General features: G+C 39.7%; 1 protein-coding gene across 1 annotated transcript in view; it reads left to right on the forward strand.

Moving 5' to 3' along the window:
• The first annotated feature begins 774 nt into the window (after positions 1-774).
• The window catches only part of LOC126175800 (C2 domain-containing protein 3-like), a 75,717-nt gene continuing 53,665 nt past the window's right edge, over positions 775-22,826 (forward strand). Inside the window, exons 1-3 of the mRNA XM_049922784.1 lie at positions 775-1,055; positions 1,142-1,881; positions 22,632-22,762. Coding sequence (XP_049778741.1) covers positions 877-1,055; positions 1,142-1,881; positions 22,632-22,762 — 1,050 coding nt within the window. The 5' untranslated portion in view covers positions 775-876. The remainder of the gene's footprint in view (positions 1,056-1,141; positions 1,882-22,631; positions 22,763-22,826) is intronic.

The following is a 22,826-nucleotide window of genomic DNA, read 5'->3' on the forward strand; positions in this document are numbered from 1 at the left end:
TACAGAAAATGGCCCAGAGATCACCAGTGTGTGTTTGTGTGTGTAGTGAGTGAAGTGTTATGAAACAGTTTGTGTATAGTGTGTGCTGTGACTGATAGTGAGATATGAGTGAACGGTGTGGCATTACGTCATTTAATAAGTTGTTTGTAAAAAAAAAGTATTGCATACCAGGAGTAAATTTAATGATTGTGTCTAACTAGAAGTCTGTAAATATATGTGTATACGAATTAGCTTATTTTAAATTGGTCTAAACTTGTAAATACTTTGACATGTCCTATATCCTTGTAAAAAGATATCTACGGATGAATAAAGCTACTAGAACTACTACTACTACATATAATAACCTTTTAAGTGACTGTAATGTATATTCCTACACTCCTAGACTGTAAATTTTTTGTGTATATGTTGGGTTAAGCCTTGAAGTAATGTAAGAAGATAAACGCAGTAAGAACAGGGATGTCACATCTGTCCGTCTATAAAATTGTATAATGTACCCAATACTCTCAGCTGAAAAATTTCAGCTGGAGTACATGGGCAAAAACTAAGATAATGAACTATATTTGATAAATTGTGTAATGAGGTATTTTGTCAAAAGAAACAAATAATAAAGCGAATGTTTTAACTTCTTTTTAAAAATAAAAAACATCGATTTTGGAAACTTTTTTGTCTTAGAAATCCTCGAATAGCGGAAAGTTCATCTAGCAAATCTTTGACTGAAATATCTTTCGACCATTGGAATAGTGTACCTGCGAAAGTTTATTGTAAGATGTTTGGAGGAGCTGTAATTGTCAGTAGTGTTTACAAATTCATTGTTTTGTTTCCGTTTGGTGCCACACTCAGTGAAGGTGGATCGCAAATAGACATGTTTTGTATGAAATGAATGTCGCATTTCCTGTGAAAAATTCAACGTACGGTTCTTTACCTCCGTTAGTAGAAGGCGAAGTGTTTAGTTACTTGACATTAAAAGTTGATCACATTCTATGGAGAAAGAAGCCGCCCGGTGATATTGCTGTGTTAGCACGCTGGTGGGGAGACAGCACAGTACCTGTATTTAAGTAAGATAACACGTTTCGTGATAGTACTTATCGACTCCTCTAGTATTTTTGAAAAATTGTAATTAATTGTCACCTACAATTTGCAGGCCCAGTGACGTGAGGAACAGAGGTGGACACCAGACATCCCAGTCGTTTATTTACGAAATAAAAGCACCAATTAACTTATTCGAAACATACTTGGAAGATAGTGACCATTTGGAACTGTTTGTTGTCCAGCGAGGTTTGAATGAGTTAATTGGGACAGCGAAAATTAGTAATTTAAAAAAGATAATATATGAAAACCCTTATCAAGTTTATGTGCCAATTCTGAATTCTGTCAGTAAAGTTGGTGATTTACATGTGTGTTTCGTATTGCATAATGATGACCCCCTGTCCAGGAATTTCAGCCACAAACAGGCGCAGTGTCCGGGTAACGAGACGCGGAAACAAATCAAATTTCAAACAGTAAACGCTAATAGTAATTCGTCTCTGGCTGGTCGAAAACATATATTACGAAGTGACGACCGCAATGAGAAGCATAACAAAGACACACACTGTCAGCAATATCATTCCTCCACGAATCTTAAAGCGCGTTGTAAATCTGATGGTGCACCGCAATCTGCAAGGAATTGCACAAACGATGCACTCCTCCTGAAAGTATTGACTCAAAGTGTTAAACTTCGTAACGCAATGGTGAAGTCTATTTTGGAAGACAACGATCTTCTTGTGAGAAACAGTGCTTTGACAGATAACGAAACCACAGTAAAAGAACGTAGTGCACTTAGGTCAGGAGAAAGTGTTGCTTTAAGTGTAGACCCTAGTGGAGGAGTTATGGAGTACCTATTAGGTGAGTTTGCGACGAATTGATAATCTTGATAGTTAAACATTGGTACTTGAATATACTTTTTTAACTGTTGAAAATAAAATATTATTTATATCTAACTTCACACACAATTGCCTGAAAAATTATTGCACATGTTCCCAAAATCTGGAGTTCACTGGAACAGTTATTGACTGATTAAAATGTACTCTTCAGAATCTGACATTGTTCCCCTCTCCATGCCCCCATGGATCAAATGAGACACTGGCAAACATACACAGCCAAACAAAGAGAACTATGGTAGTAGTAGTTTACTTGTTGATACATCATATTTTACAATGATAATTTAACCAACTGGACGTCAGTATGCATAGCAGAACACACGTTGCATGTAAAACTGTACCTTTGATATTGTGGTAGGGCATAAGTTTCCAAAATTTATCTTCTTGTCATAATTTAACTTGTTGACATCCGTGGCACTCATATTGAGAGTGAGTCTCCCGAGGACCATCTTCTAACCACTGAGAGTGCCACATCAGTTATATGTGACAAACCAGTATTTTCCTGTAGACCATGTCAGACAAATGCTCGTCACATCCTTCATGTCAAATTGAGCTGAATATACAGTCACTGAAGGTGATGTTATATTGTTGTCTGACTCTGGCCTCTCTTGAAGCTTTTGTCTGTGTGGTCTCAGCCTATAATGTGCAAGAAAAAAAAAAAAGGAACTGACATACACACCACATATACGAAATGTACACACATCAACAAAAGTGTTACATCACACCTATATCCCGCGCAAGTGTGTTGCTGTTGTGACTGTCCATGTACCAATCGGAAGGTCAGCCCTGATACTGTTTGTAAACATATGCAGTCACCATGAGCCCTACATAAGGGTAGAATGCTACACTGAAATGGATTGCAGTATTTAAATTGAAAGTAAAGCACCAGTAGGGAACCATTAGACATCTGCGAAACAATGAAGTGAACATCTGTCATCAGATGAAGGACATTCACAATGAATAAGCGAGACCACATCATCACATTGTGCACAGAAGCCTTGTCAGCCAGGGAAGTTACTCAATGTGTGCACCAAAGTCAAGAAGATGTAGTCAATTCCAGTTGATGGATAGTGTTGCGAAATTACAATACACAGCCCATCCAGGTTCAACCAGTGCACAGGGTGATGGAGATATTCAACTTTTGAGCCAAAGCACCGTGGACTGAGTGCTGCAGAACTGAATTCAGGGTGCGAAGAGGGTACATGATGTCATGTACTGCATCAAACTGTCAGAAGATCATTGCATGATGTGAATCTCATTTCCAGGTGACTAAGGCAAGCAGTATGTCATACACTACAAAACCATGGACTTAATTACAGACGAGCAAGGAGTCGTGCAGAATGGACGTCCCAGGGTTGGCATTGGGTGTGTTTTCAGGTGAAACTCAGATCTGTTTGTATCCTGATAATCACAGACAATTTATTTGGAGACAACACAGTGATATTGAACGCCTTCAACACTACCCCACTTGGACGACAAAGTGCTGGTGAAATCCTGTCGTGGGATGTTTGAGCCAACATACACCTCTCGTGGCCATTGAGGGCAATCTCGTTGCTCTACGGTACAGGGTCAATATACTGCAGCCAGTAGTGGGACTGTACCACCAACATTTTGGTGACAATTTCATATTGATGGCTGATAACTCACATTCTTGTCGTGGCATTCTCATAAACACATTCCTTCAGCATGCTAGGGAGACCGGAATGTAGTGGCCTGCCTGTTGCCTGGACATGAACACACTCAAATGTGTGTAGGATCGATTGAATCAAGCTATTTGTGGACACTAACAGTGATCATGTGCTCTGTGTGTCCTACAGAGAATGGCCGTTGTAGAATGGAACAATTTGGACCTGGGCTGCCTTTATGATCTCATCGGAATGCCATGATAGATTCAAGTCTGCTTCTGAGCAAGGGGACATTCCAGCACCTGCTGTGGAGGGGGGGGGGGGGATGGACCATGGGTAACAGATGGTTTTGTCATTACAGGAATGTTCATTTTTTTGGTGATCTGAACACATTGCAGATGAATTTATATGCATGTCTCGGAGACAATTTTTTTTTCCTGTGCCATGAATTTTGAAATAAAGGGGTGATGCAAAACTTTTGTTGGTATGTGTACCATGCATACTTTGCAAATAACAATTTTTTTATGTTTTGTTTGTACTGTCAGTTGGACAGGAGAATTACTGATGATGTTTTCCGAAATAGTCCAAACAAATTAAATTCAGATTTTTACAGTAGCCTATACGGCCTATGATCACCTTAGCATTGTTGGCTCTGCCCAGTGATGAATCAGCTTCAAACTTAGACAATAGGTGTCTGCCATGCTGTCATTTGCTTACAGCCAATGAGGCCATGTAATGATACAATAATACCGTACTAGCTGCATATGTCTGAAGTATTCCATTACTTATAGTTACTGTTTCAAGGTTGCAAGAAGTGTGAATTCCCACAAATCTGCTTCTTTCAACAGTGTCCGCAAGTCTCAGTGTAAAAATCCAAATGGCCCTGGAATGCCAGAGGGTGAAGGGTGTTACCTGTGTCTGTCTGATGTAGCCTGGCAGGAAAATACTGTCTGTCACACATGACTGTGATGGTGATATGAACTACTGCCAACCAAATCGACTCCATTGTCGCATCATTTCACTGACCTCACTTTGTCTAGCTTTGACTGTAGAAGACAATTGGGAAATATGGTTAATATCTATACATAACAATCACAAATTGTTTGATCCCTTTGTGACTTACTCTGCTTAGTTGAAAAGAGAATTTGGAGCCTTAAGGTTTTTGTCTTCAGCACCTGAGGGCATACGGTTGAAGTCATCATTTTCTCACCTCTGAAAACAAGTTTTCAAAATCTCTGCAACACAAAAAGGCAGCAGAAAGCATCATTTACATCTGTTCTAGCAGGTGTATGCCTCTTCATTGTAATCAATAGCCAGTTTACATCAATTTTTGGATAAAGTCCTTCTCTCATTTTCCATGTATTAAGATCTTCAGCAATATGCACTCATGCTGCTCCTGCACATTTTCTAATGTCATCTGCCCATCTTCCATTAGGTTGCTGTCTTCATCTTTTCTTATTTCTTGGAATTCGGTAAAGAGCTTACATTGTCTACCTTCCACCATTTGTCTGATTACATGTTTTCATCTCAACTTCATTTTCCTTCACTGCCGTCACAGTTGTCTTTCACTCCAACCTGTTCACTGATAAATTTTTAAAAATTGTTTTTACGTTAAATGTTCTTGTCTCCTGACCATAAGTGCAAAGTGATAATACACGAAACAGTCCCTTTCTGTTTGTACATTGAAACCTTTATTTTGAAAACTGTCAATAGTTTACCAAAAGCTATGTAGACTATTTTTACTTTTCCATTTATTTCTTATTTGCCCACCCAGCTGTTGTCTTGCCCCACATACACAGACTCATCATCTGGTTTTGTAGTTCCTTCCTAATTTGTAAAATTATCATTTCAGTATTTTGATTATTGACATCTTTTGCGTCTTATTAGAGTGTAAAAAATTTAGAAATAAACGAGACCATTCATTGAATAGAAATGTTCACTCAGCATGGTTTAGCTGTGGTACTTGTGTTTGCTGGCCGCTGTGGCCGAGCGGTTCTAGGCGCTTCAGTCCGGAACCACGCGGCTGCTACGGTTGCAGGTTCGAATCCTGCCTCGGGCATGGATGTGTGTGATGCCCTTAGGTTAGTTAGGTTTAAGTAGTTCTAAGTCTAGGGGACTGGCGACCTCGGATGTTAAGTCTCATAGTGCCTACTTGTTTATATTTGTGTGTGTGTGTTTTCAAATACATTCCATTAATATTTCACTCAGTCTTTACATTCCCAGTTTGTGGGTCTGAAAACTTCCTCTAGTACTAATGAAAAGAATTGATAACATGAAATCTCTTTGTGGCATCTGACTTCTGTTTGATTTTGCAAGTTCCCTTTATCCTGATGAAGTTTAATTGAAGCTGCTGTATTCATATGCATCTTTCAGTATACCAACAAGAAAACCTACACTTCAGGTTTGATCAGCTTTGAATATGTTGTAGTGTAAAGCAAAATAAGAGAGAGAGATTTTTTATGTGTGTCCTTACAGCCATTAAGGGGCTGAAACATACACAAAAAAAATAAAAAAAAAATATATATATATATATATATATATATATATATATATATATATATATATAAAGAAAGATGATGAGACTTACCAAACAAAAGCGCTGGCAGGTCGATAGACACACAAACAAACACAAACATACACACAAAATTCTAGCTTTCGCAACCAACGGTTGCCTCGTCACGAAAGAAGGAAGGAGAGGGAAAGACAAAAGGATTTGGGTTTTAAGGGAGAGGGTAAGGAGTCATTCCAATCCCGGGAGCGGAAAGACTTACCTTAGGGGGAAAAAAGGACAGGTATACACTCACACACACACACACATATCCATCCGCATATACACAGACACAAGCAAATGTCTGCTTGTGTCTGTGTATATGCGGATGGATATGTGTGTGTGTGCGAGTGTATACCTGTCCTTTTTTCCCCCTAAGGTAAGTCTTTCCGCTCCCGGGATTGGAATGACTCCTTACCCTCTCCCTTAAAACCCAAATCCTTTTGTCTTTCCCTCTCCTTCCTTCTTTCTGTTTGTGTTTGTTTGTGTGTCTATCGACCTGCCAGCGCTTTTGTTTGGTAAGTCTCATCATCTTTCTTTTTAGATATATTTTTCCCACGTGGAATGTTTCCCTCTATTTTTATATATATATATATATATTTAAAAAGAAAGATGATGAGACTTACCCAACAAAAGCGCTGGCAGGTCGATAGACACACAAATAAACACAAACATACACACAAAACTCTAGCTTTCGCAACCAACGGTTGCCTCGTCAGGAAAGAGGGAAGGAGAAGGAAAGACAAAAGGATATGGGTTTTAAGGGAGAGGGTAAGGAGTCATTCCAATCCCGGGAGCGGAAAGACTTACCCTAGGGGGAAAAAAGGACAGGTATACACTCGCACACACACACATATCCATCCATACATACAAGACACAAGCAGACATTTGTAAAGGCAAAGAGTTTGAGCAGAGATGTCAGTCGGGACGGAAGTATAGAGGCAAAGATGATGTTGAAAGACAGGTGAGGTATGAGCGGCGGCAGATTGAAATTAGGAATTAGCGGAGATTGAGGCCTGGCGGATAGCGAGAAGAGAGGATATGCTGAAGGGCAAGTTCCCATCTCCGGAGTTCTGACAGGTTGGTGTTAGTGGGAAGTATCCAGATAACCCTGACGGTGTAACACTGTGCCAAGATGTGCTGGCCGTGCACCAAGGCATGTTTAGCCACAGGGTGATGGGAACTTGCCCTTCAGCATATCCTCTCTTCTCGCTATCCGCCAGGCCTCAATCTCCGCTAATTCCTAATTTCAATCTGCCGCCGCTCATACCTCACCTGTCTTTCAACATCATCTTTGCCTCTATACTTCCGTCCCGACTGACATCTCTGCTCAAACTCTTTGCCTTTACAAATGTCTGCTTGTGTCTTGTATGTATGGATGGATATGTGTGTGTGTGCGAGTGTATACCTGTCCTTTTTTCCCCCTAGGGTAAGTCTTTCCGCTCCCGGGATTGGAATGACTCCTTACCCTCTCCCTTAAAACCCATATCCTTTTGTCTTTCCTTCTCCTTCCCTCTTTCCTGACGAGGCAACCGTTGGTTGCGAAAGCTAGAGTTTTGTGTGTATGTTTGTGTTTATTTGTGTGTCTATCGACCTGCCAGCGCTTTTGTTGGGTAAGTCTCATCATCTTTCTTTTTAAATATATTTTTCCCACGTGGAATGTTTCACTCTATTTTATATATATATATATATATATATATAGTTATAATAGAAGGAAACATTCCACGAAGGAAAAATATACCTAAAAACAAAGATGATGTGACTTACCAAATGAAAGTGCTGGCAGGTCGACAGACACACAAACGAACACAAACATACACACAAAATTCAAGCTTTCGCAACAAACTGTTGCCTCATCAGGAAAGAGGGAAGGAGAGGGAAAGACGAAAGGATGTGGGTTTTAAGGGAGAGGGTAAGGAGTCATCCCAGTCCCGGGAGCGGAAAGACTTACCTTAGGGGGAAAAAAGGACGGGTATACACTCGCGCACACACACACATATCCATCCACACATATACAGACACAAGCAGACATATTTAAAGACAAAGAGTTTGGGCAGAGATGTCAGTCGAGGCAGAAGTGCAGAGGCAAAGATGTTGTTGAATGACAGGTGAGGTATGAGTGGCGGCAACTTGAAATTAGCGGAGATTGAGGCCTGGTGGATAACGGGAAGAGAGGATATATTGAAGAGCAAGTTCCCATCTCCGGAGTTCGGATAGGTTGGTGTTAGTAGGAAGTATCCAGATAACCCGGACGGTGTAACACTGCGCCAAGATGTGCTGGTCGTGCACCAAGGCTTGTTTAGCCACAGGGTGATCCTCATTACCAACAAACACTGTCTGCCTGTGTCTATTCGTGTGAATGGACAGTTTGTTGCTGGTCATTCCCACATAGAATGCATCACAGTGTAGGCAGGTCAGTTGGTAGATCACGTGGGTGCTTTCACACGTGGCTCAGCCTTTGATTGTGTACACCTTCCGTGTTACAGGACTGGAGTAGGTGGTGGTGGGAGGGTGCATGGGACAGGTTTTACACCGGGGGCGGTTACAAGGGTAGGAGCCAGAGGGTAGGGAAGGTGGTTTGGGGATTTCATAGGGATGAACTAAGAGGTTACGAAGGTTAGGTGGACGGCGGAAAGACACTCTTGGTGGAGTAACCTCTTAGTTCATCCCTATGAAATCCCCAAACCACCTTCCCTACCCTCTGGCTCCTACCCTTGTAACCGCCCCCGGTGTAAAACCTGTCCCATGCACCCTCCCACCACCACTTACTCCAGTCCTGTAACCCGGAAGGTGTACACAATCAAAGGCAGAGCCACGTGTGAAAGCACCCACGTGATCTACCAACTGACCTGCCTACACTGTGATGCGTTCTATGTGGGAATGACCAGCAACAAACTGTCCATTCACATGAATGGACACAGGCAGACAGTGTTTGTTGGTAATGAGGATCACCCTGTGGCTAAACATGCCTTGGTGCACGACCAGCACATCTTGGCGCAGTGTTACACCGTCCGGGTTATCTGGATACTTCCTACTAACACCAACCTATCCGAACTCCGGAGATGGGAACTTGCTCTTCAATATATCCTCTCTTCCTGTTATCCACCAGGCCTCAATCTCCGCTAATTTCAAGTTGCCGCCAATCATACCTCACCTGTCATTCAACAACATCTTTGCCTCTGCACTTCTGCCTCGACTGACATCTCTGCCCAAACTCTTTGTCTTTAAATATGTCTGCTTGTGTCTGTATATGTGTGGATGGATATGTGTGTGTGTGCGAGTGTATACCTTTCCTTTTTTCCCCCTAAGGTAAGTCTTTCCGCTCCCGGGACTGGGATGACTCCTTACCCTCTCCCTTAAAACCCACATCCTTTCGTCTTTCCCTCTCCTTCCCTCTTTCCTGATGAGGCAACAGTTTGTTGCGAAAGCTTGAATTTTGTGTGTATGTTTGTGTTAGTTTGTGTGTCTGTCGACCTGCCAGCACTTTCATTTGGTAAGTCACGTCATCTTTGTTTTTAGGTATATATATATATATATATATATATATATATATATATATATGGGAAAAATATATCTAAAAACAAAGATTCTGTAACTTACCAAACGAAAGTGTTGGTACGTTGATAGAAAAATAAGAAACACAAACACACACACAAATTTTAAGCTTTCGCAACCCACGGTTGCTTCATCAGGAAAGAGGAAAGGAGAGGGAAAGACGAAAGGATGCGGGTTTTAAGGGAGAGGGTAAGGAGTCATTCCAATCCCGGGAGCGGAAAGACTTACCTTGGGGGGAAAAAGGACCAGGTATACACTCGCACACACACACACACACACACACACACACACACACACACACACATATCCATCCGCAGTTATGTACTTCTGCCTTGACTGACATCTCTCTACCCAAACTCTTTGCCTTTAGATATGTCTGTTATGTGCGGATGGATATGTGTGTGTGTGTGTGTGTGTGTGTGTGTGTGTGTGTGTGCGTGTGTATACCTGTCCCTTCCCCCCCCCCCCCCCATCCCCCCATCCCCCCCTCCCCTCTCCCTCCTTCCCCCCCATGGTAAGTCTTTCTGCTCCCAGGATTGGAATGACTCCTTACCCTCTCCCTTAAAACCCACATCCTTTCGTCTTTCCCTCTCCTTCCCTCTTTCCTGATGAAGCAACCGTTGGTTGTGAAACCTTGAAATTTGTGTGTGTATTTGTGTTTCTTATTGTTTCTATCAACGTACCAATGCTTTCGTTTGGTAAGTTACAGAATCTTTATTTTTGTGGTGACATATTTAAAAAAAAAATTAAAATAAAAGTTCTTTGTAAATTGGAGGGGGATGACTGCTAGCATATGCAGCAGGACATCAAGCAGAATCAGTGGTTGTTTGTTGTTGTGGTCTTCAGTCCTGAGACTGGCTTGATGCAGCTCTCCAGGCTACTCTATCCTGTGCAAGCTTCTTCATCTCCCAGTACCTACTGCAACCTACATCCTTCTGAATCTGTTTAGTGTATTCATCTCGTGGTCTCCCTCTACGATTTTTACCCTCCACGTAGCCCTCCAATACTAAATTGGTGATCCGTTGATGTCTCAGAACATGTCCCACCAACCGATCCCTTCTTCTAGTCAAGTTGTGCCACAAACTTCTCTTCTCCCCAATCCTATTCAATATCTCCCCATTAGTTATATGCTCTACCCATCTAATCTTGGTGATGAGTAAAAATGTGTACTGGACCGGGTTTCGATCCTGGGATCTCCTGCTTACTAGGCAGGTGCAGTGACCACTGCGCAATCCGGGACACAGCGTCATCACAATTGCCCCGACTATCTAGGTATGCCTCATGGCTGATCCACACTACTGACGAGCGCTACCTATCTGCAGTCCCTGTATATTATACTCTTATTCGCTACTTAGATATTCCCACAGGAGGTCAGATGTATTTGTGCATTCACACTGAAGCAAGTGCATCCATTGCCCAGCGAGGCATGTGAATTATTTGAATGCATGGTGTCTATTCCTTTGAAGGAACGGCTGTGGGATCTGCATGGTTTGTGTTCTTTTGAAGGAACAGACACTGTGCATTCAAAGAAAAGTCCTTTGATTTTTAATGTATGTTAAATATTGCACCCAGATTTACTGAAAAAGTCATTTTCTCCGAAATCCTCTCCCCCCTCACCATTTGGTTTTTCGTTTTATATTTGACCAATAGCAAAATGTATAGCATTGTTATGCCAAATTCTGACATATATGATGAAGTGGTATTCTAAAGACACATTTGTTGGGAATAAGCTAGATATATCTGTGCACTTGATGTGTGTCCAGCACACACACAAATATCAAGCTTTTGCAACCCACAGTTGCTTCATCAGGAACGAGGGAAGGGGAGGGAAAGACGAAAGGATGTGGGTTTTAAGGGAGAGGGTAAGGAGTCATTCCAATCCTGGGAGCGGAAAGACTTACCTTAGGGGGGAAAAAGGGACAGGTATACACTCGCACACACACACATATCCATCCGTACATATACAGACACAAGCAGACATATATAAAGGCAAAGAGTTTGGGCAGAGATGTCATTCGAGGTGGAAGTACAGAGGTAAAGATGTTGAGTGACAAGTGATGTACGAGGGGCGGCAACTTGAAATTAGCGGAGGTTGAGGCCAGGTGGGTAATGGGAAGAGAGGATATATTGAAGGGCAAGTTCCCATCTCCGGAGTGCGGATAGATTGGTGTCAGTGGAAAGTATCCAGATAACCCGGACGGTGTAACACTGTGCCGAGATGTGCTGGCCGTGCGCCAAGGCATGTCCACAGGGTGATCCTCATTACCAACAAACACTGTCTGCCTGTGTCCGTTCATGCGAATGGACAGTTTGTTGCTGGTCATTCCCACATAGAAGGCTTCACAGTGTAGGCAGGTCAGTTGGTAAATCACGTGGGTGCTTTCACACGTGGCTGTGCCTTTGATCATGCACACCTTCCGGGTTATAGGACTGGAGTAAGTGGTGATGGGAGGGTGCATGGGACAGGTTTTACACCGAGGGCAGTTACAAGGGTAGGAGCCAGAGGAGGCAAACACACACACACACACACACACACACACACACACACACACACACACACACACAATGAGAAAGCACAGAATTGTTTAGGTAAAAAACTGCTGAATGCGCTTCAATTTTTTGCGACAGATATATCAGACAATTGCAGTGTCATGAAAGGAGTTTCAAACAGGATCACAGTTTTTAAAGCAAAAGTGAGCATGTGTCTCTCATTTAGATGACTTTTGTTCATTGTAACCACTCTTGTACTACACATATTTGAAAAGGTTAATGGATCAGTGAGAAGAGAACTGATTGTGAATGAAGGATTGAATTTTTAGAATATTATTTTTTAAATACAACTTAATGGTGTAATTACAGGCTATAAGTACATCTGAAAAATGTTTGAAGAAATTTTTCCATGACGAAATGAATATGGTTGAATCATACCGGTGATTCTGGCAGGAACTGTTAAAATATTTATCTGGTGCCCATATTTATCAAAGACTTTGAGTATTTATTCCTTCTCCATGAGTCAAAAAATAAGACAGATTTTTCATTCACATTAGGTATATAAGCATGTTCAAACCATTTCCTTGTGAGCTCCGATATCAATTTATGAGATATAGAAGTGAACACAAAGATATTATCTGCTTTGTATACATTTTTTTTAGGTTTTGGTCTGTACTTGCCATCTTTTAATTTCAAAACTATGAGCAAGAGGGATATCAAATTTCCGCTTGCAGGTATAATTGGCTGTATTGTATTACTATGTTAAGGCATTTAGAGATTTTGTTAGAATTTTCAATTCTTGATATTTGTCCTCCATGCATTTCCAAATTGAAATCTAGTTTGTCAGAATCATACATACTGGCCTCTCCAATCAATAAAATTTTCAGTTTCACAGTATCCACAATTTCACAAGCTTTTCCCCTCAGTTCTTCTTCATTCACAAATTGCATTTGAGTGACAAATTTATTGATTTTCCTTGTTCTACTTTAAAATTATGTATCCATTTTGAGGAAGCCTGGAACAAATATGGTAAATTATATTCATCTCTCTCTTGTAAAGCCCACCTCATTATATCCAGAACATGTATCGGTACTCATTTGTCCATTGTAATTTGAAATTTAACTTACACATACTTGGAAATACCTAACAAATTTTCATTTCTTGTTCCACCTGCAGCAATTTGTGCTTCCCATTTATACAGAGCTTCTTTTTTTGTGACCTCTCTGTATCTATGTTTTACAGTTTCAAATTTGTTCTTACCAGTGTGTCAAAATGTAACAGCCTGTTGATTATACTCAATGTCTATGTCACATTCTGCTTTCCTTTATCATCTTGTAACATTTCTTCATAATGTTCTTCAATTAGAATATGATCTGAAATTGCACTAGCATCTTCAAACACTAAAGTAACCTGACATTCCACAAATATGTCATTATTGGTAACATATTTAATCAAATCTTGTAGCTGTGATGTAAAAGTAATTTCTTCAGTAGTGATCATAGTGTCCACATTATAGTTTGGCTGATCAAACTTTGTTTTGTAAATGCAGTATATTTTTTGGGTTCATTGACATTTTTGCTGTATGTGTGTTTTTTGAAGTCATGAACCAAGAAAAATGTAGTGCTTGTCCAACACTAGGCATGTGAACATCACAATAAGTGGTGCAAAGCAGGCATTCCAGCACACAGCATTTCCCTCATATTCCGCTACCTGTGTGTTTGGGTAAGGTTGGTCGGCCTTCAAACACTAAAGTAATCTGACATTCCACAAATATGTCATTATTAGTAACATATTTAATCAAATCTTCTAGCTGTGATGCAAAAGTAATTTCTTCAGTAGTGATCATAGTGTCCACATTATATTTTGGCTGATCAAACTTTGTTTTGTAAATGCAGTATATTTTTTGGGTTCATTGACATTTTTGCTGTATGTGCGTTTTGAGAAGACATGAACCCAGAAAAATGTAGTGCGTGTCCAACACTAGGCATGTGAACATCACATCCCTCTCCTGTCATGAAATTGGAATTGTGCATTGAGCACAAAATCAAGGTGAATTCAGCATTTTTTGGCCTGAAAAATTCTTCGCTTCCTCATTATTGTAGGGATTTACAAGAAACTTAAAATAATAGTGTATAAACTATTTTAAACGTAACATAATTAAAACTGAAAAAAATTACAATGTGGGAAAAATAATTACACTAAATGTAAAAAATGGGAACACACACACACACACACACACACACACACACACACACACAGAAACACAACTCACACACACATGATGACAGTCTCTAGCTGCTTGTGTGTTGTCTAATTCTGATGAAGGCCTTCTTGGCCAAAGGCTTTGTTTGACAGTCTTTTTGTTGCAGCTATCTGCGACTCAGCATCTCCACTATGTGGTGAGCAGCAACCGTCCTTTTCATAGTATTGTCATTATTCCATCCTGGACTTTCCATTGTTTGACCTCATCATGTATGATTGAATTTGGTATTAACGATGCTGTATGTTTTGCTATTAGTTGGATGTCAGGAATGAAAATCAGAGCAGTGGGGCAGAGAGGGTTCCGAAAAAAATAACTTTTTCGACAAATTTGTGTGCGCCATTGTAACATCATTTTTTTCAAGCTGGCCTTTGACTTGCTTAACAAAGTTGTATGGGTATGTATAAAAAAATATGTGTAACTCATTTTGCTCTATACTACAACATATTCAAAGCTGATCCATATCTAAGTGTATCCTTTGGGTAGGTTTACTTGTGAGATACATTGAATCAAAGCCTCATTTCATGGGCTTTTGGAAGCTAGATCTTATTGAAATAGAAAGAAAATATTTTTCAGAATGTATGAATTCCAGGCAAAATGGTAATTGATTATCATTGCTCTGTTCTGTCATTACATTCACAGTCTGCAAATGACTCATTTTGATGTAAGCTCAAGAACAAACTCTTAGTCACCCCTTAAAAGAGCACACTTCAGCACAATGGTGCACTGTTGATGTGCAGTACTGGTACTGTGTGATTCTTCACCACAGATGTGTATGTGCCATTTGGTAGTGTGAAATTGAAGATGGATCAATGTGCAGATGTGATAGAATGGCAAAAAGGAGCTATCATATTTGGACGTGCCCATGACTACACCATAGGTGAAGTTGCCCAATTTGTTGGTGTATCAAAATTAACTGCACAATGTATTTAAAAGTGTGGTCCACTCACAGCTGTGTAACATGGCATAAACATAAGAACAGATGTCCTACAACAGTTCTAAGTGACAGGGCCCGAAGATAAGTGTCACGCCTTGTCAATGACATTTAGTTTCAAACATGACACGAGTTGCTGCGTTCAGTGCATGCACGTCTGTTTCAAGCTGTTTTGGCATGAACATTGTGAAGAGAATTGCATGTGTTGGACATTTGGAGTGGTTACTTAAACAAGATGCCATTGCTCACTGCAGCATATGAAGCTGCACGGCTTCAGTGGGCCAAACAACACAGAAACTGGACTGTAGCTGACTGCTGGCATTCATTGTGGTCAGATGCATTGGGATTTTGCCTCTTGTCCAAGGATGCAAGGTGTACAGTGTACTGATTGTCCAATGAGGCACTTAAACTGCGGTTTGTGGAGGACCAGAGGGCAAAACTGAATATTGTGATGCCTCTCATCAGCTTTGATCCATGTCATCATCAGCATGGTGGACTCCCATATTTCAAGCATATACTGTATTGGCAAACATGACGTCTCACATTACACGTGCGAACAGGCACAAATATTAGGTCTTTGTATAAGTTCATAGTGTTTTTGCTTGGCAGTTTGGTATGCTGGTTGCCTTTGGTTTGTTTATTGAGTGTCATTTTTTATTTGTAGCTCACTGTTGCTATTAGAGTTTATGTACTGTCATTTCATGATTTGTAGATAGTGAGTGGGGCTGTGGGCACTAGAAAATGGGGTGCAAAGTTGAGAAATTGGAACATTTCTGACATATTCTTCTGTTTGAATTCAGTAGAGGGGTAACAGCAGCCAGAAACATTTGCGCCATGTCTGGGTACAATGCCATTGGATGAAGCATGGCAAGGAAATGGTTTTCTTATTTAAGAAGGGGCATTTTGACGTTAGTGACTCTCCACGAACACGAAGACCTTCGGGGTGTGAAGGAGGTCATTTAAACACATTAATCTACAATGATTTGGGTCATTGTATTCGAGAACTTGCAGATGTGATCAGCTGTGATCATTCCGCCATGGTGGGACATTTGCATTCAGTGGGGAAGATTCAAAAATTGGAAAATTTTGGAAATTTGTGGTAAGGCCTTATGGTACCAAACTGCTTAGGTCATTGGTCGCTAAGCTTATGCACTACTTAATCTAACTTAGACTAACTTATGCTAAGGACAACACACACACACACACACACACACACACACACACATACACACACCCTGAGGGAGGACTTGAACCTCTGACGGAGGGAGCCAAAAATTGGATGTATGGGCACTGCATGCTCTAAGCCAAAATCACAAAAATCAGCAGAGGGCCATATTCTCTGCTTGCTGGTCATCAGTTGTTTGTGAACAACACCAACCATTCCTACTCTGTATTGTTACAGGAGATGAGAAATGGCGTCATTATGCTAACATAAGGGGGATGGGGGGGGGGGGGGAGAAATGGTTGTGCCATTGTGCCCAAACAAAGCAGCAACTTCCCATATAAAGACCTGTGCGCATCTGCAAAAGACAATGCCATGCGTGTGGTGGAACAGCGATGTTGCTTCCACAAGCTGTAACTGTCACTGCTGACAATTATTGTCAACAACTGAGACATCCTGCAGATGCAGTCCAAGAACAATGACCAGGAAGACTCTGTGAAGTGATGCTGCTCATGATAAGGCCTGTCTGCATTCTGACAAAACACACTATTCAGGAGTTGTGTTGGGAAGTCATTCCACACCTACCTTATTCAACAGATCTTGGGTCCTCAGATTTTCAACTTTTCCACACTCTACTGAACAATGTTACAGGAACTTCATTTCCAGATGAAAATGCCATCTGAACATGACTTGACGAGTTCTTTGCCTCAAAACCACATTATTTCTACAGTTGCGCAACTGAAAAGTTGCCCCAGTGTTGGCAGACTGTTGTAAATAGTGATGGAGAATATATTATTGATGATTAAAGTCTCTGTTATGTTTATGTACTGTGTTTATTAAACTTATGGAAAAACACTGTGAATTTGTGCACCAACCTGAGAAGATGAGAAATATTTTATTGCAGAATGACAATGAAACTAAATGGGACAACTATGAAAATAGGGGGTTTTGGGTGGGGAGAAATGAAAAATATGACAATTATAGTAATGAAGCCATACCAAAACACATAGGCCTACTAATGCAAAAATCAAGCAAACGAAATCCTCAGCAATAAAATAAAATAAAATAAAAAAAAAACAAGGTATCGGAAATTTACCTTGACCTGTATAGCTCAAATGGTGTCTACCGTACCATGAACCTACAAATAGCTCCAAAATTTTGAACAGAAATTTTACTTGACCTCTATAGTTTTAATGAAATCCACAGTATCAATAAACTCTGCAGTACCAAAAAGCCACACACACTGTGAGAAATCCTGTATGTAACACTTCGCTTGATCTTTATAGTGAAAATGAAGTTTGTGGTACCATAAAACCAAAACTCACTCATATGACTACTGTTGGAAACCTAATGTTACCAAAGTAGATAAAACAGACTCTGTGAGACCAAGCAACCACAGTCCAACATAATTACCAACAACTAACAACACAAATTCTTTAAAAAATTGAGCTAACTACAGTTTTCAGTACTCAAGAAACATGCAATTATGTGCACAAACACACATATCGTACATACTACAATAAATAATAAGACCATAGAAATATACTTAGCAACCAAAGTCATCTGCACATGAATCTAGCAATAGCAAAAAATAATATGCCACCAACAAAGTCTCTTAAATGGCCAGCCTAGACTTCTCAAACCAGTAACCTATCCAGATAGCGCACCACATGTTGGCGCGCTGACAATGATACATATACTGGCCCCTGGACTAAAATACAGCAACTTTGGTCAATCTCATACCTTCTCCACAAATGTAACACTTCACTTATTCAGCAATTAAACCGAGCAACTTTAGGAATTTAATCAGGGTTAACATGTCATCCCCCATTGTGGCATGCAGGGACTTACTCATGAACTTTATTGTCATATCATAACTAACAAAAAATGAAGCGTAAAGTAATATCTCCAACCATAATCAACACACTGCACTAATAATTAAAAGTCCAAAAACTGCCTATTGCTGGAAACATCAAAATAACTCACTAACAAACCATCACAAACTCTTCCAATATTATTTTCACAAACGGCACTCATGGAGTACAGTGAATCACTAACATCACTTGCAAAAAGTTTAGAAACACACATATCCCACATCAGAGAGTGCTACTGCATACTCTGGCATACACTCTGCAAACCTGATCCATTTTAAATATTTCACTCTACCATGGCATGGCACAACACAGTTGTGTCATATATCTAAGCAGATAGCTGGTACCGCAAACTGCAGTTGACTCAGTAAGCGGTTGGGCTGGTGATGTTTTGGTGGTGTTTTTACACCATGACTTAGTGCTTGTCTTTCAGATTACTGTAAACATGAATTGGGATGTTTATGTCAACATACTTGATTACCAAGTACTACCTTTTCTTCTATGTCTTCAATTTGGTGGCAACACACATCCTAGGTTCCAAGAACACTCGGGCAAACAATAGCATTTTGTCTGGCCCGTTAAATTAACTCCTCTTAGTCCCATAGAACATGCCTGAAACTATTTAGAATAGCAGATAAAACATAGCAGCCAGCATCCTCACAGTTTGGAAACTGTGGAATCTAATGATTAATGACTGGCTTCAGGCAAATGTGGCTTACCTGAAGAAACTTATTGACTTTTTTTCTCGATGAATTGAGGCTATTATGAAAGTTACACAAAGTGTTACAAACAGTTAGTGTTATAGCTTCTGAAATGAGCAATTTGTGTCCAGAGTACTTATATTGTTATGAAAAGTCACTGATGGATATAAATAACTGTAGGTGTAAAGATAATAATTCACAAAGTTGAGGTATTGAGTGGTAATAGCCACATAAACAAGACTGGAAATATGTTGATGAAATTTGTTATACACCTAACATAAGTATCTGCTTTATTTTCCTCACACTCTTGTAATTTCTAGTTGTTCCTAAGAGACAGTTTTCATCGGTTCTCACATCTTCTCAGAGACATTTCCAACTAGTTCAATATATTCTATCATGTCTATGTTATCATTTGTGTGCAACTCGTCCACTTTAACAGTTGCCTTGTTCATTGACAGTTTATTTTCTCATTATGTCTTTCTGTCTGCTATGTTTTGCTGTTTGCATTAGTAGCTTTATTAAATGATTACATGTTCCATATATGTAAAATATAATCTTTCAGCACTAAAAATGTGATACTTATTATAATATTCCTGGCTTTTGTGCCATGGTTGAATCATTGTTGTGGAAAACTTAAATGTTTCATTCCTATCTGTGAAGGATGTCTTGAAATGGGACTGTAGCTTCTATGACGCTATCATGTTTGACAGCAAGCAAGAATGTTGGATTGTACATGGCCCTGCAAGCAGGAGCAGAGATGATGTTTGCAGCTGTAACACTCTCTGGCTACTGAGTACTAAGCAAGGGTGTGAATCAGACTTTCATAGAAGCTACAGTCCAATGAAGATGTCATCCACAGATGTGAATGAAACATTGGCTTTCTCGAAGAAATTGATTTGACTGCAGTACAGTAGCCCAGACTGTTTTAATAAGTATTGTTTCATCTGTGTGTCTATCTCATGTAAATTCATCTACTCTGCATTTTTGTCTTATTGCCTGATAGGTTTGTTTCATTTTAGCTTTGTACCTGTTTTTACTCTGATCCTAAACAACTTTAAAATGTCAAGTGCTCATAGCCTATGGTCTTCTATCACTAGAAATTCTAAAGTAGTTTATGACTCACATATGTGCAATTTCTGTACTATTGGATAAAATACAGACAGTTCCATTTTAATTCCATCTGTCTTTTCACAAGTTAATTTTTTGTTTGTTTTCTGGAGGAATATTGTATAAACCTAGGACCATTATCATTAGTGGTATTCATTAGTGGTATCTTATCCAAAATTTCCAACTGTAGCTTAACTTCCTTTTGCATTCTGTCCCCTTCAATAACTACTTATAGCAGGATATATTGTCGATATAAGCTTTGATAACTCTTTGAAGAAATCTTCTGTTCTGTAAAATTATTAGAGTAATGTACATGCGGGCATCTTTTGTTTATTTTTAAAACAAATCTTGTTACTCTGAGATTTCTTCAATCCCTTTAAAATGATTTTTAATTTTCTGGTTTACAACAAAGCCTGCATCTGAATTTCCTTCCTCTATGAGTCTTGTCATGATGTTAATTGTGCTTGGTTTTCATTTTTATGACAGACTTCTGATTATTCCATTACATCCCATTTGAGGGTGTTCATATTTAACTGCTGTAAGAATGTGTGTAAGAAAGCAGTTAATATTAAGCCTCCTTATTGTCTGTCGACCAAAACAGATAAGTTCAAAATTGGACATGGTAAAGGCAGAAGTGACTATCCAAGGAAAAAAAAATTACCGTGCACTTATTGTCTTTCATACAAACTGTGGGAGAAGTAAAGAAGGAATCAAGCCAGTAAATGGGGAGGGAAGGCGGAGCGGTGGAGGCAGTCGTGCAAGGTGCTCACAAGACACCAAGGAATTAACATGGAAAAAGCTCCAGTACAGAACATGACATTATACTGCAAAAACATTTAAGTCTGTTTGCTGTTTCTTTCTCACCCTTCAAATCTCACATGACCTTCTACAAGGAGCAGGAGACTTTTTATGACTGTAACATGTCATATGCAAGTCCAGGAGAGAGATGAACTTCAACTGCAGCTCCTTGCAGTTTAGAGTCCAAGAAAAAGATGTAGAGCACTGGGAGACAGTCACAGGGAGCTGTTCCATCCTAGGCTTTGTGTCCTGTGTGTGACAATCTAGACTCCTAGCTCGAAAAGATCAGTTTCTTTAATTGTATCTCTCACAGACACCAGCATAAGCATCTGCATTCACCTAGGACATCGTATTCCAGTAATTGCACCAGTACCTCTTATTCCATATAGACAAGGCCACCTGTGATTCCAACCATGTCCTAGGTCAGTTCCTCTGCAACTGCAGCATAGCATTTTATGTTATCATGACCACCAATAATTATCTGCTTGTATGAATGGCAATTGGTTTTGCCCAATTGCTTGTGGTCACTAATTTGATTACTCCCGTCTGTTATAGTCTGTTTAGTTTATTTGTAGTCAGAGTAAAATAGGCTGCACACTGAATAGAGTTGTAATGGTGTTGTCCTGGATGTAATATAATCTCAAAACTGAAACTCGCATTCTAATCTAGGTTAAAATATTTTAGCAATATTATGAAAAAGAAAGTTGCTAATCACCATATAGTGGAGATGCTGAGTTGCAGATAGGCACAACAAAAAGGCTGTTCCACATAAAGCTTTCAGCAAGTAAGGCCTTTGTCAAAAATAGATGACACACACACACACACACACACACACACACACACACACATATGCGATTGCGCGTATGAACGCAGCTCACACACACATGTATTAGATTTACAGTATCTGAGGTTGTAAATTCATCTAAGCTGAATGTAGCAATTTTTTGCCATTGGACAGGATCAATGAGCAAGTATTAGCAAATGTTCTGTCAATTCATATGGGAGTCTCTAGAGGGAAGATGCTATTTTCATGAAACAGCGTTTTGTACCTGTTTTGGTTCTTTCAGTTTTTAGTTTAGCACCAGTGATGACTGTGTTATAGTCGAAATCCAGATCTGCAAAAAATTACGGACTCTGTGACTGACTGTTGTCCTCCTTTACATTTGAATATTCAAGGGTTGCTGTGCACCACTGATATACGGTTGATTAAAATTTAGTTACTATAAATAAAGTGTAACTGTGACTGACAGAAACATCCCGCTGCCACCAACATAAATCTCACATAACTGCATAGATAACATAAGAGACTCAGGTCTTGTATAGAAGCATATAGACTATCACTTTTCCCTTGCTCCATTTGTGAGTGGAATGGTAAAGAAAATGACTAACAGTGCTACAAGGCACTCCCCACCATACACTGTATGGTGGCTTATGGACAATGGCTGTTGGTGTAGATAATGCTATGTAAAAACTTAATTTTATAATAATAAAATTAATTTAATATTGCCTCAAATTGTGTTGTACATAAATAAGAAAAAAGTTTTGAAAATTAATTGAAAATTGACTTTGGTTTGTATCTAATTATTAAAACAAGTGATATCTTGTACCTTGTAAGTGATTTGTGTATAACATTTATTGATAATTATAACCCTGTCTCACTGCAGGTAAAAAGATTGGTTCAGAAAGTAAAGACAATCACCAGGCTTTGCGGAGTCTGGCGGCACCAATGCCTGATCGACTTAAATTAATGGAAAATACAGACAAAATGGATGACAGTTTTGTCAAAATAAAACATGTAAGTTTCCTAGTGATGCGGGTTAAGAATGTAGTAATTTCAACTTAACTTTTCACTCATCTGT

The sequence above is a fragment of the Schistocerca cancellata genome, chromosome 3 (genome assembly GCF_023864275.1).
Source record: "Schistocerca cancellata isolate TAMUIC-IGC-003103 chromosome 3, iqSchCanc2.1, whole genome shotgun sequence".
Taxonomy (NCBI): Eukaryota; Metazoa; Arthropoda; class Insecta; order Orthoptera; family Acrididae; genus Schistocerca; species Schistocerca cancellata.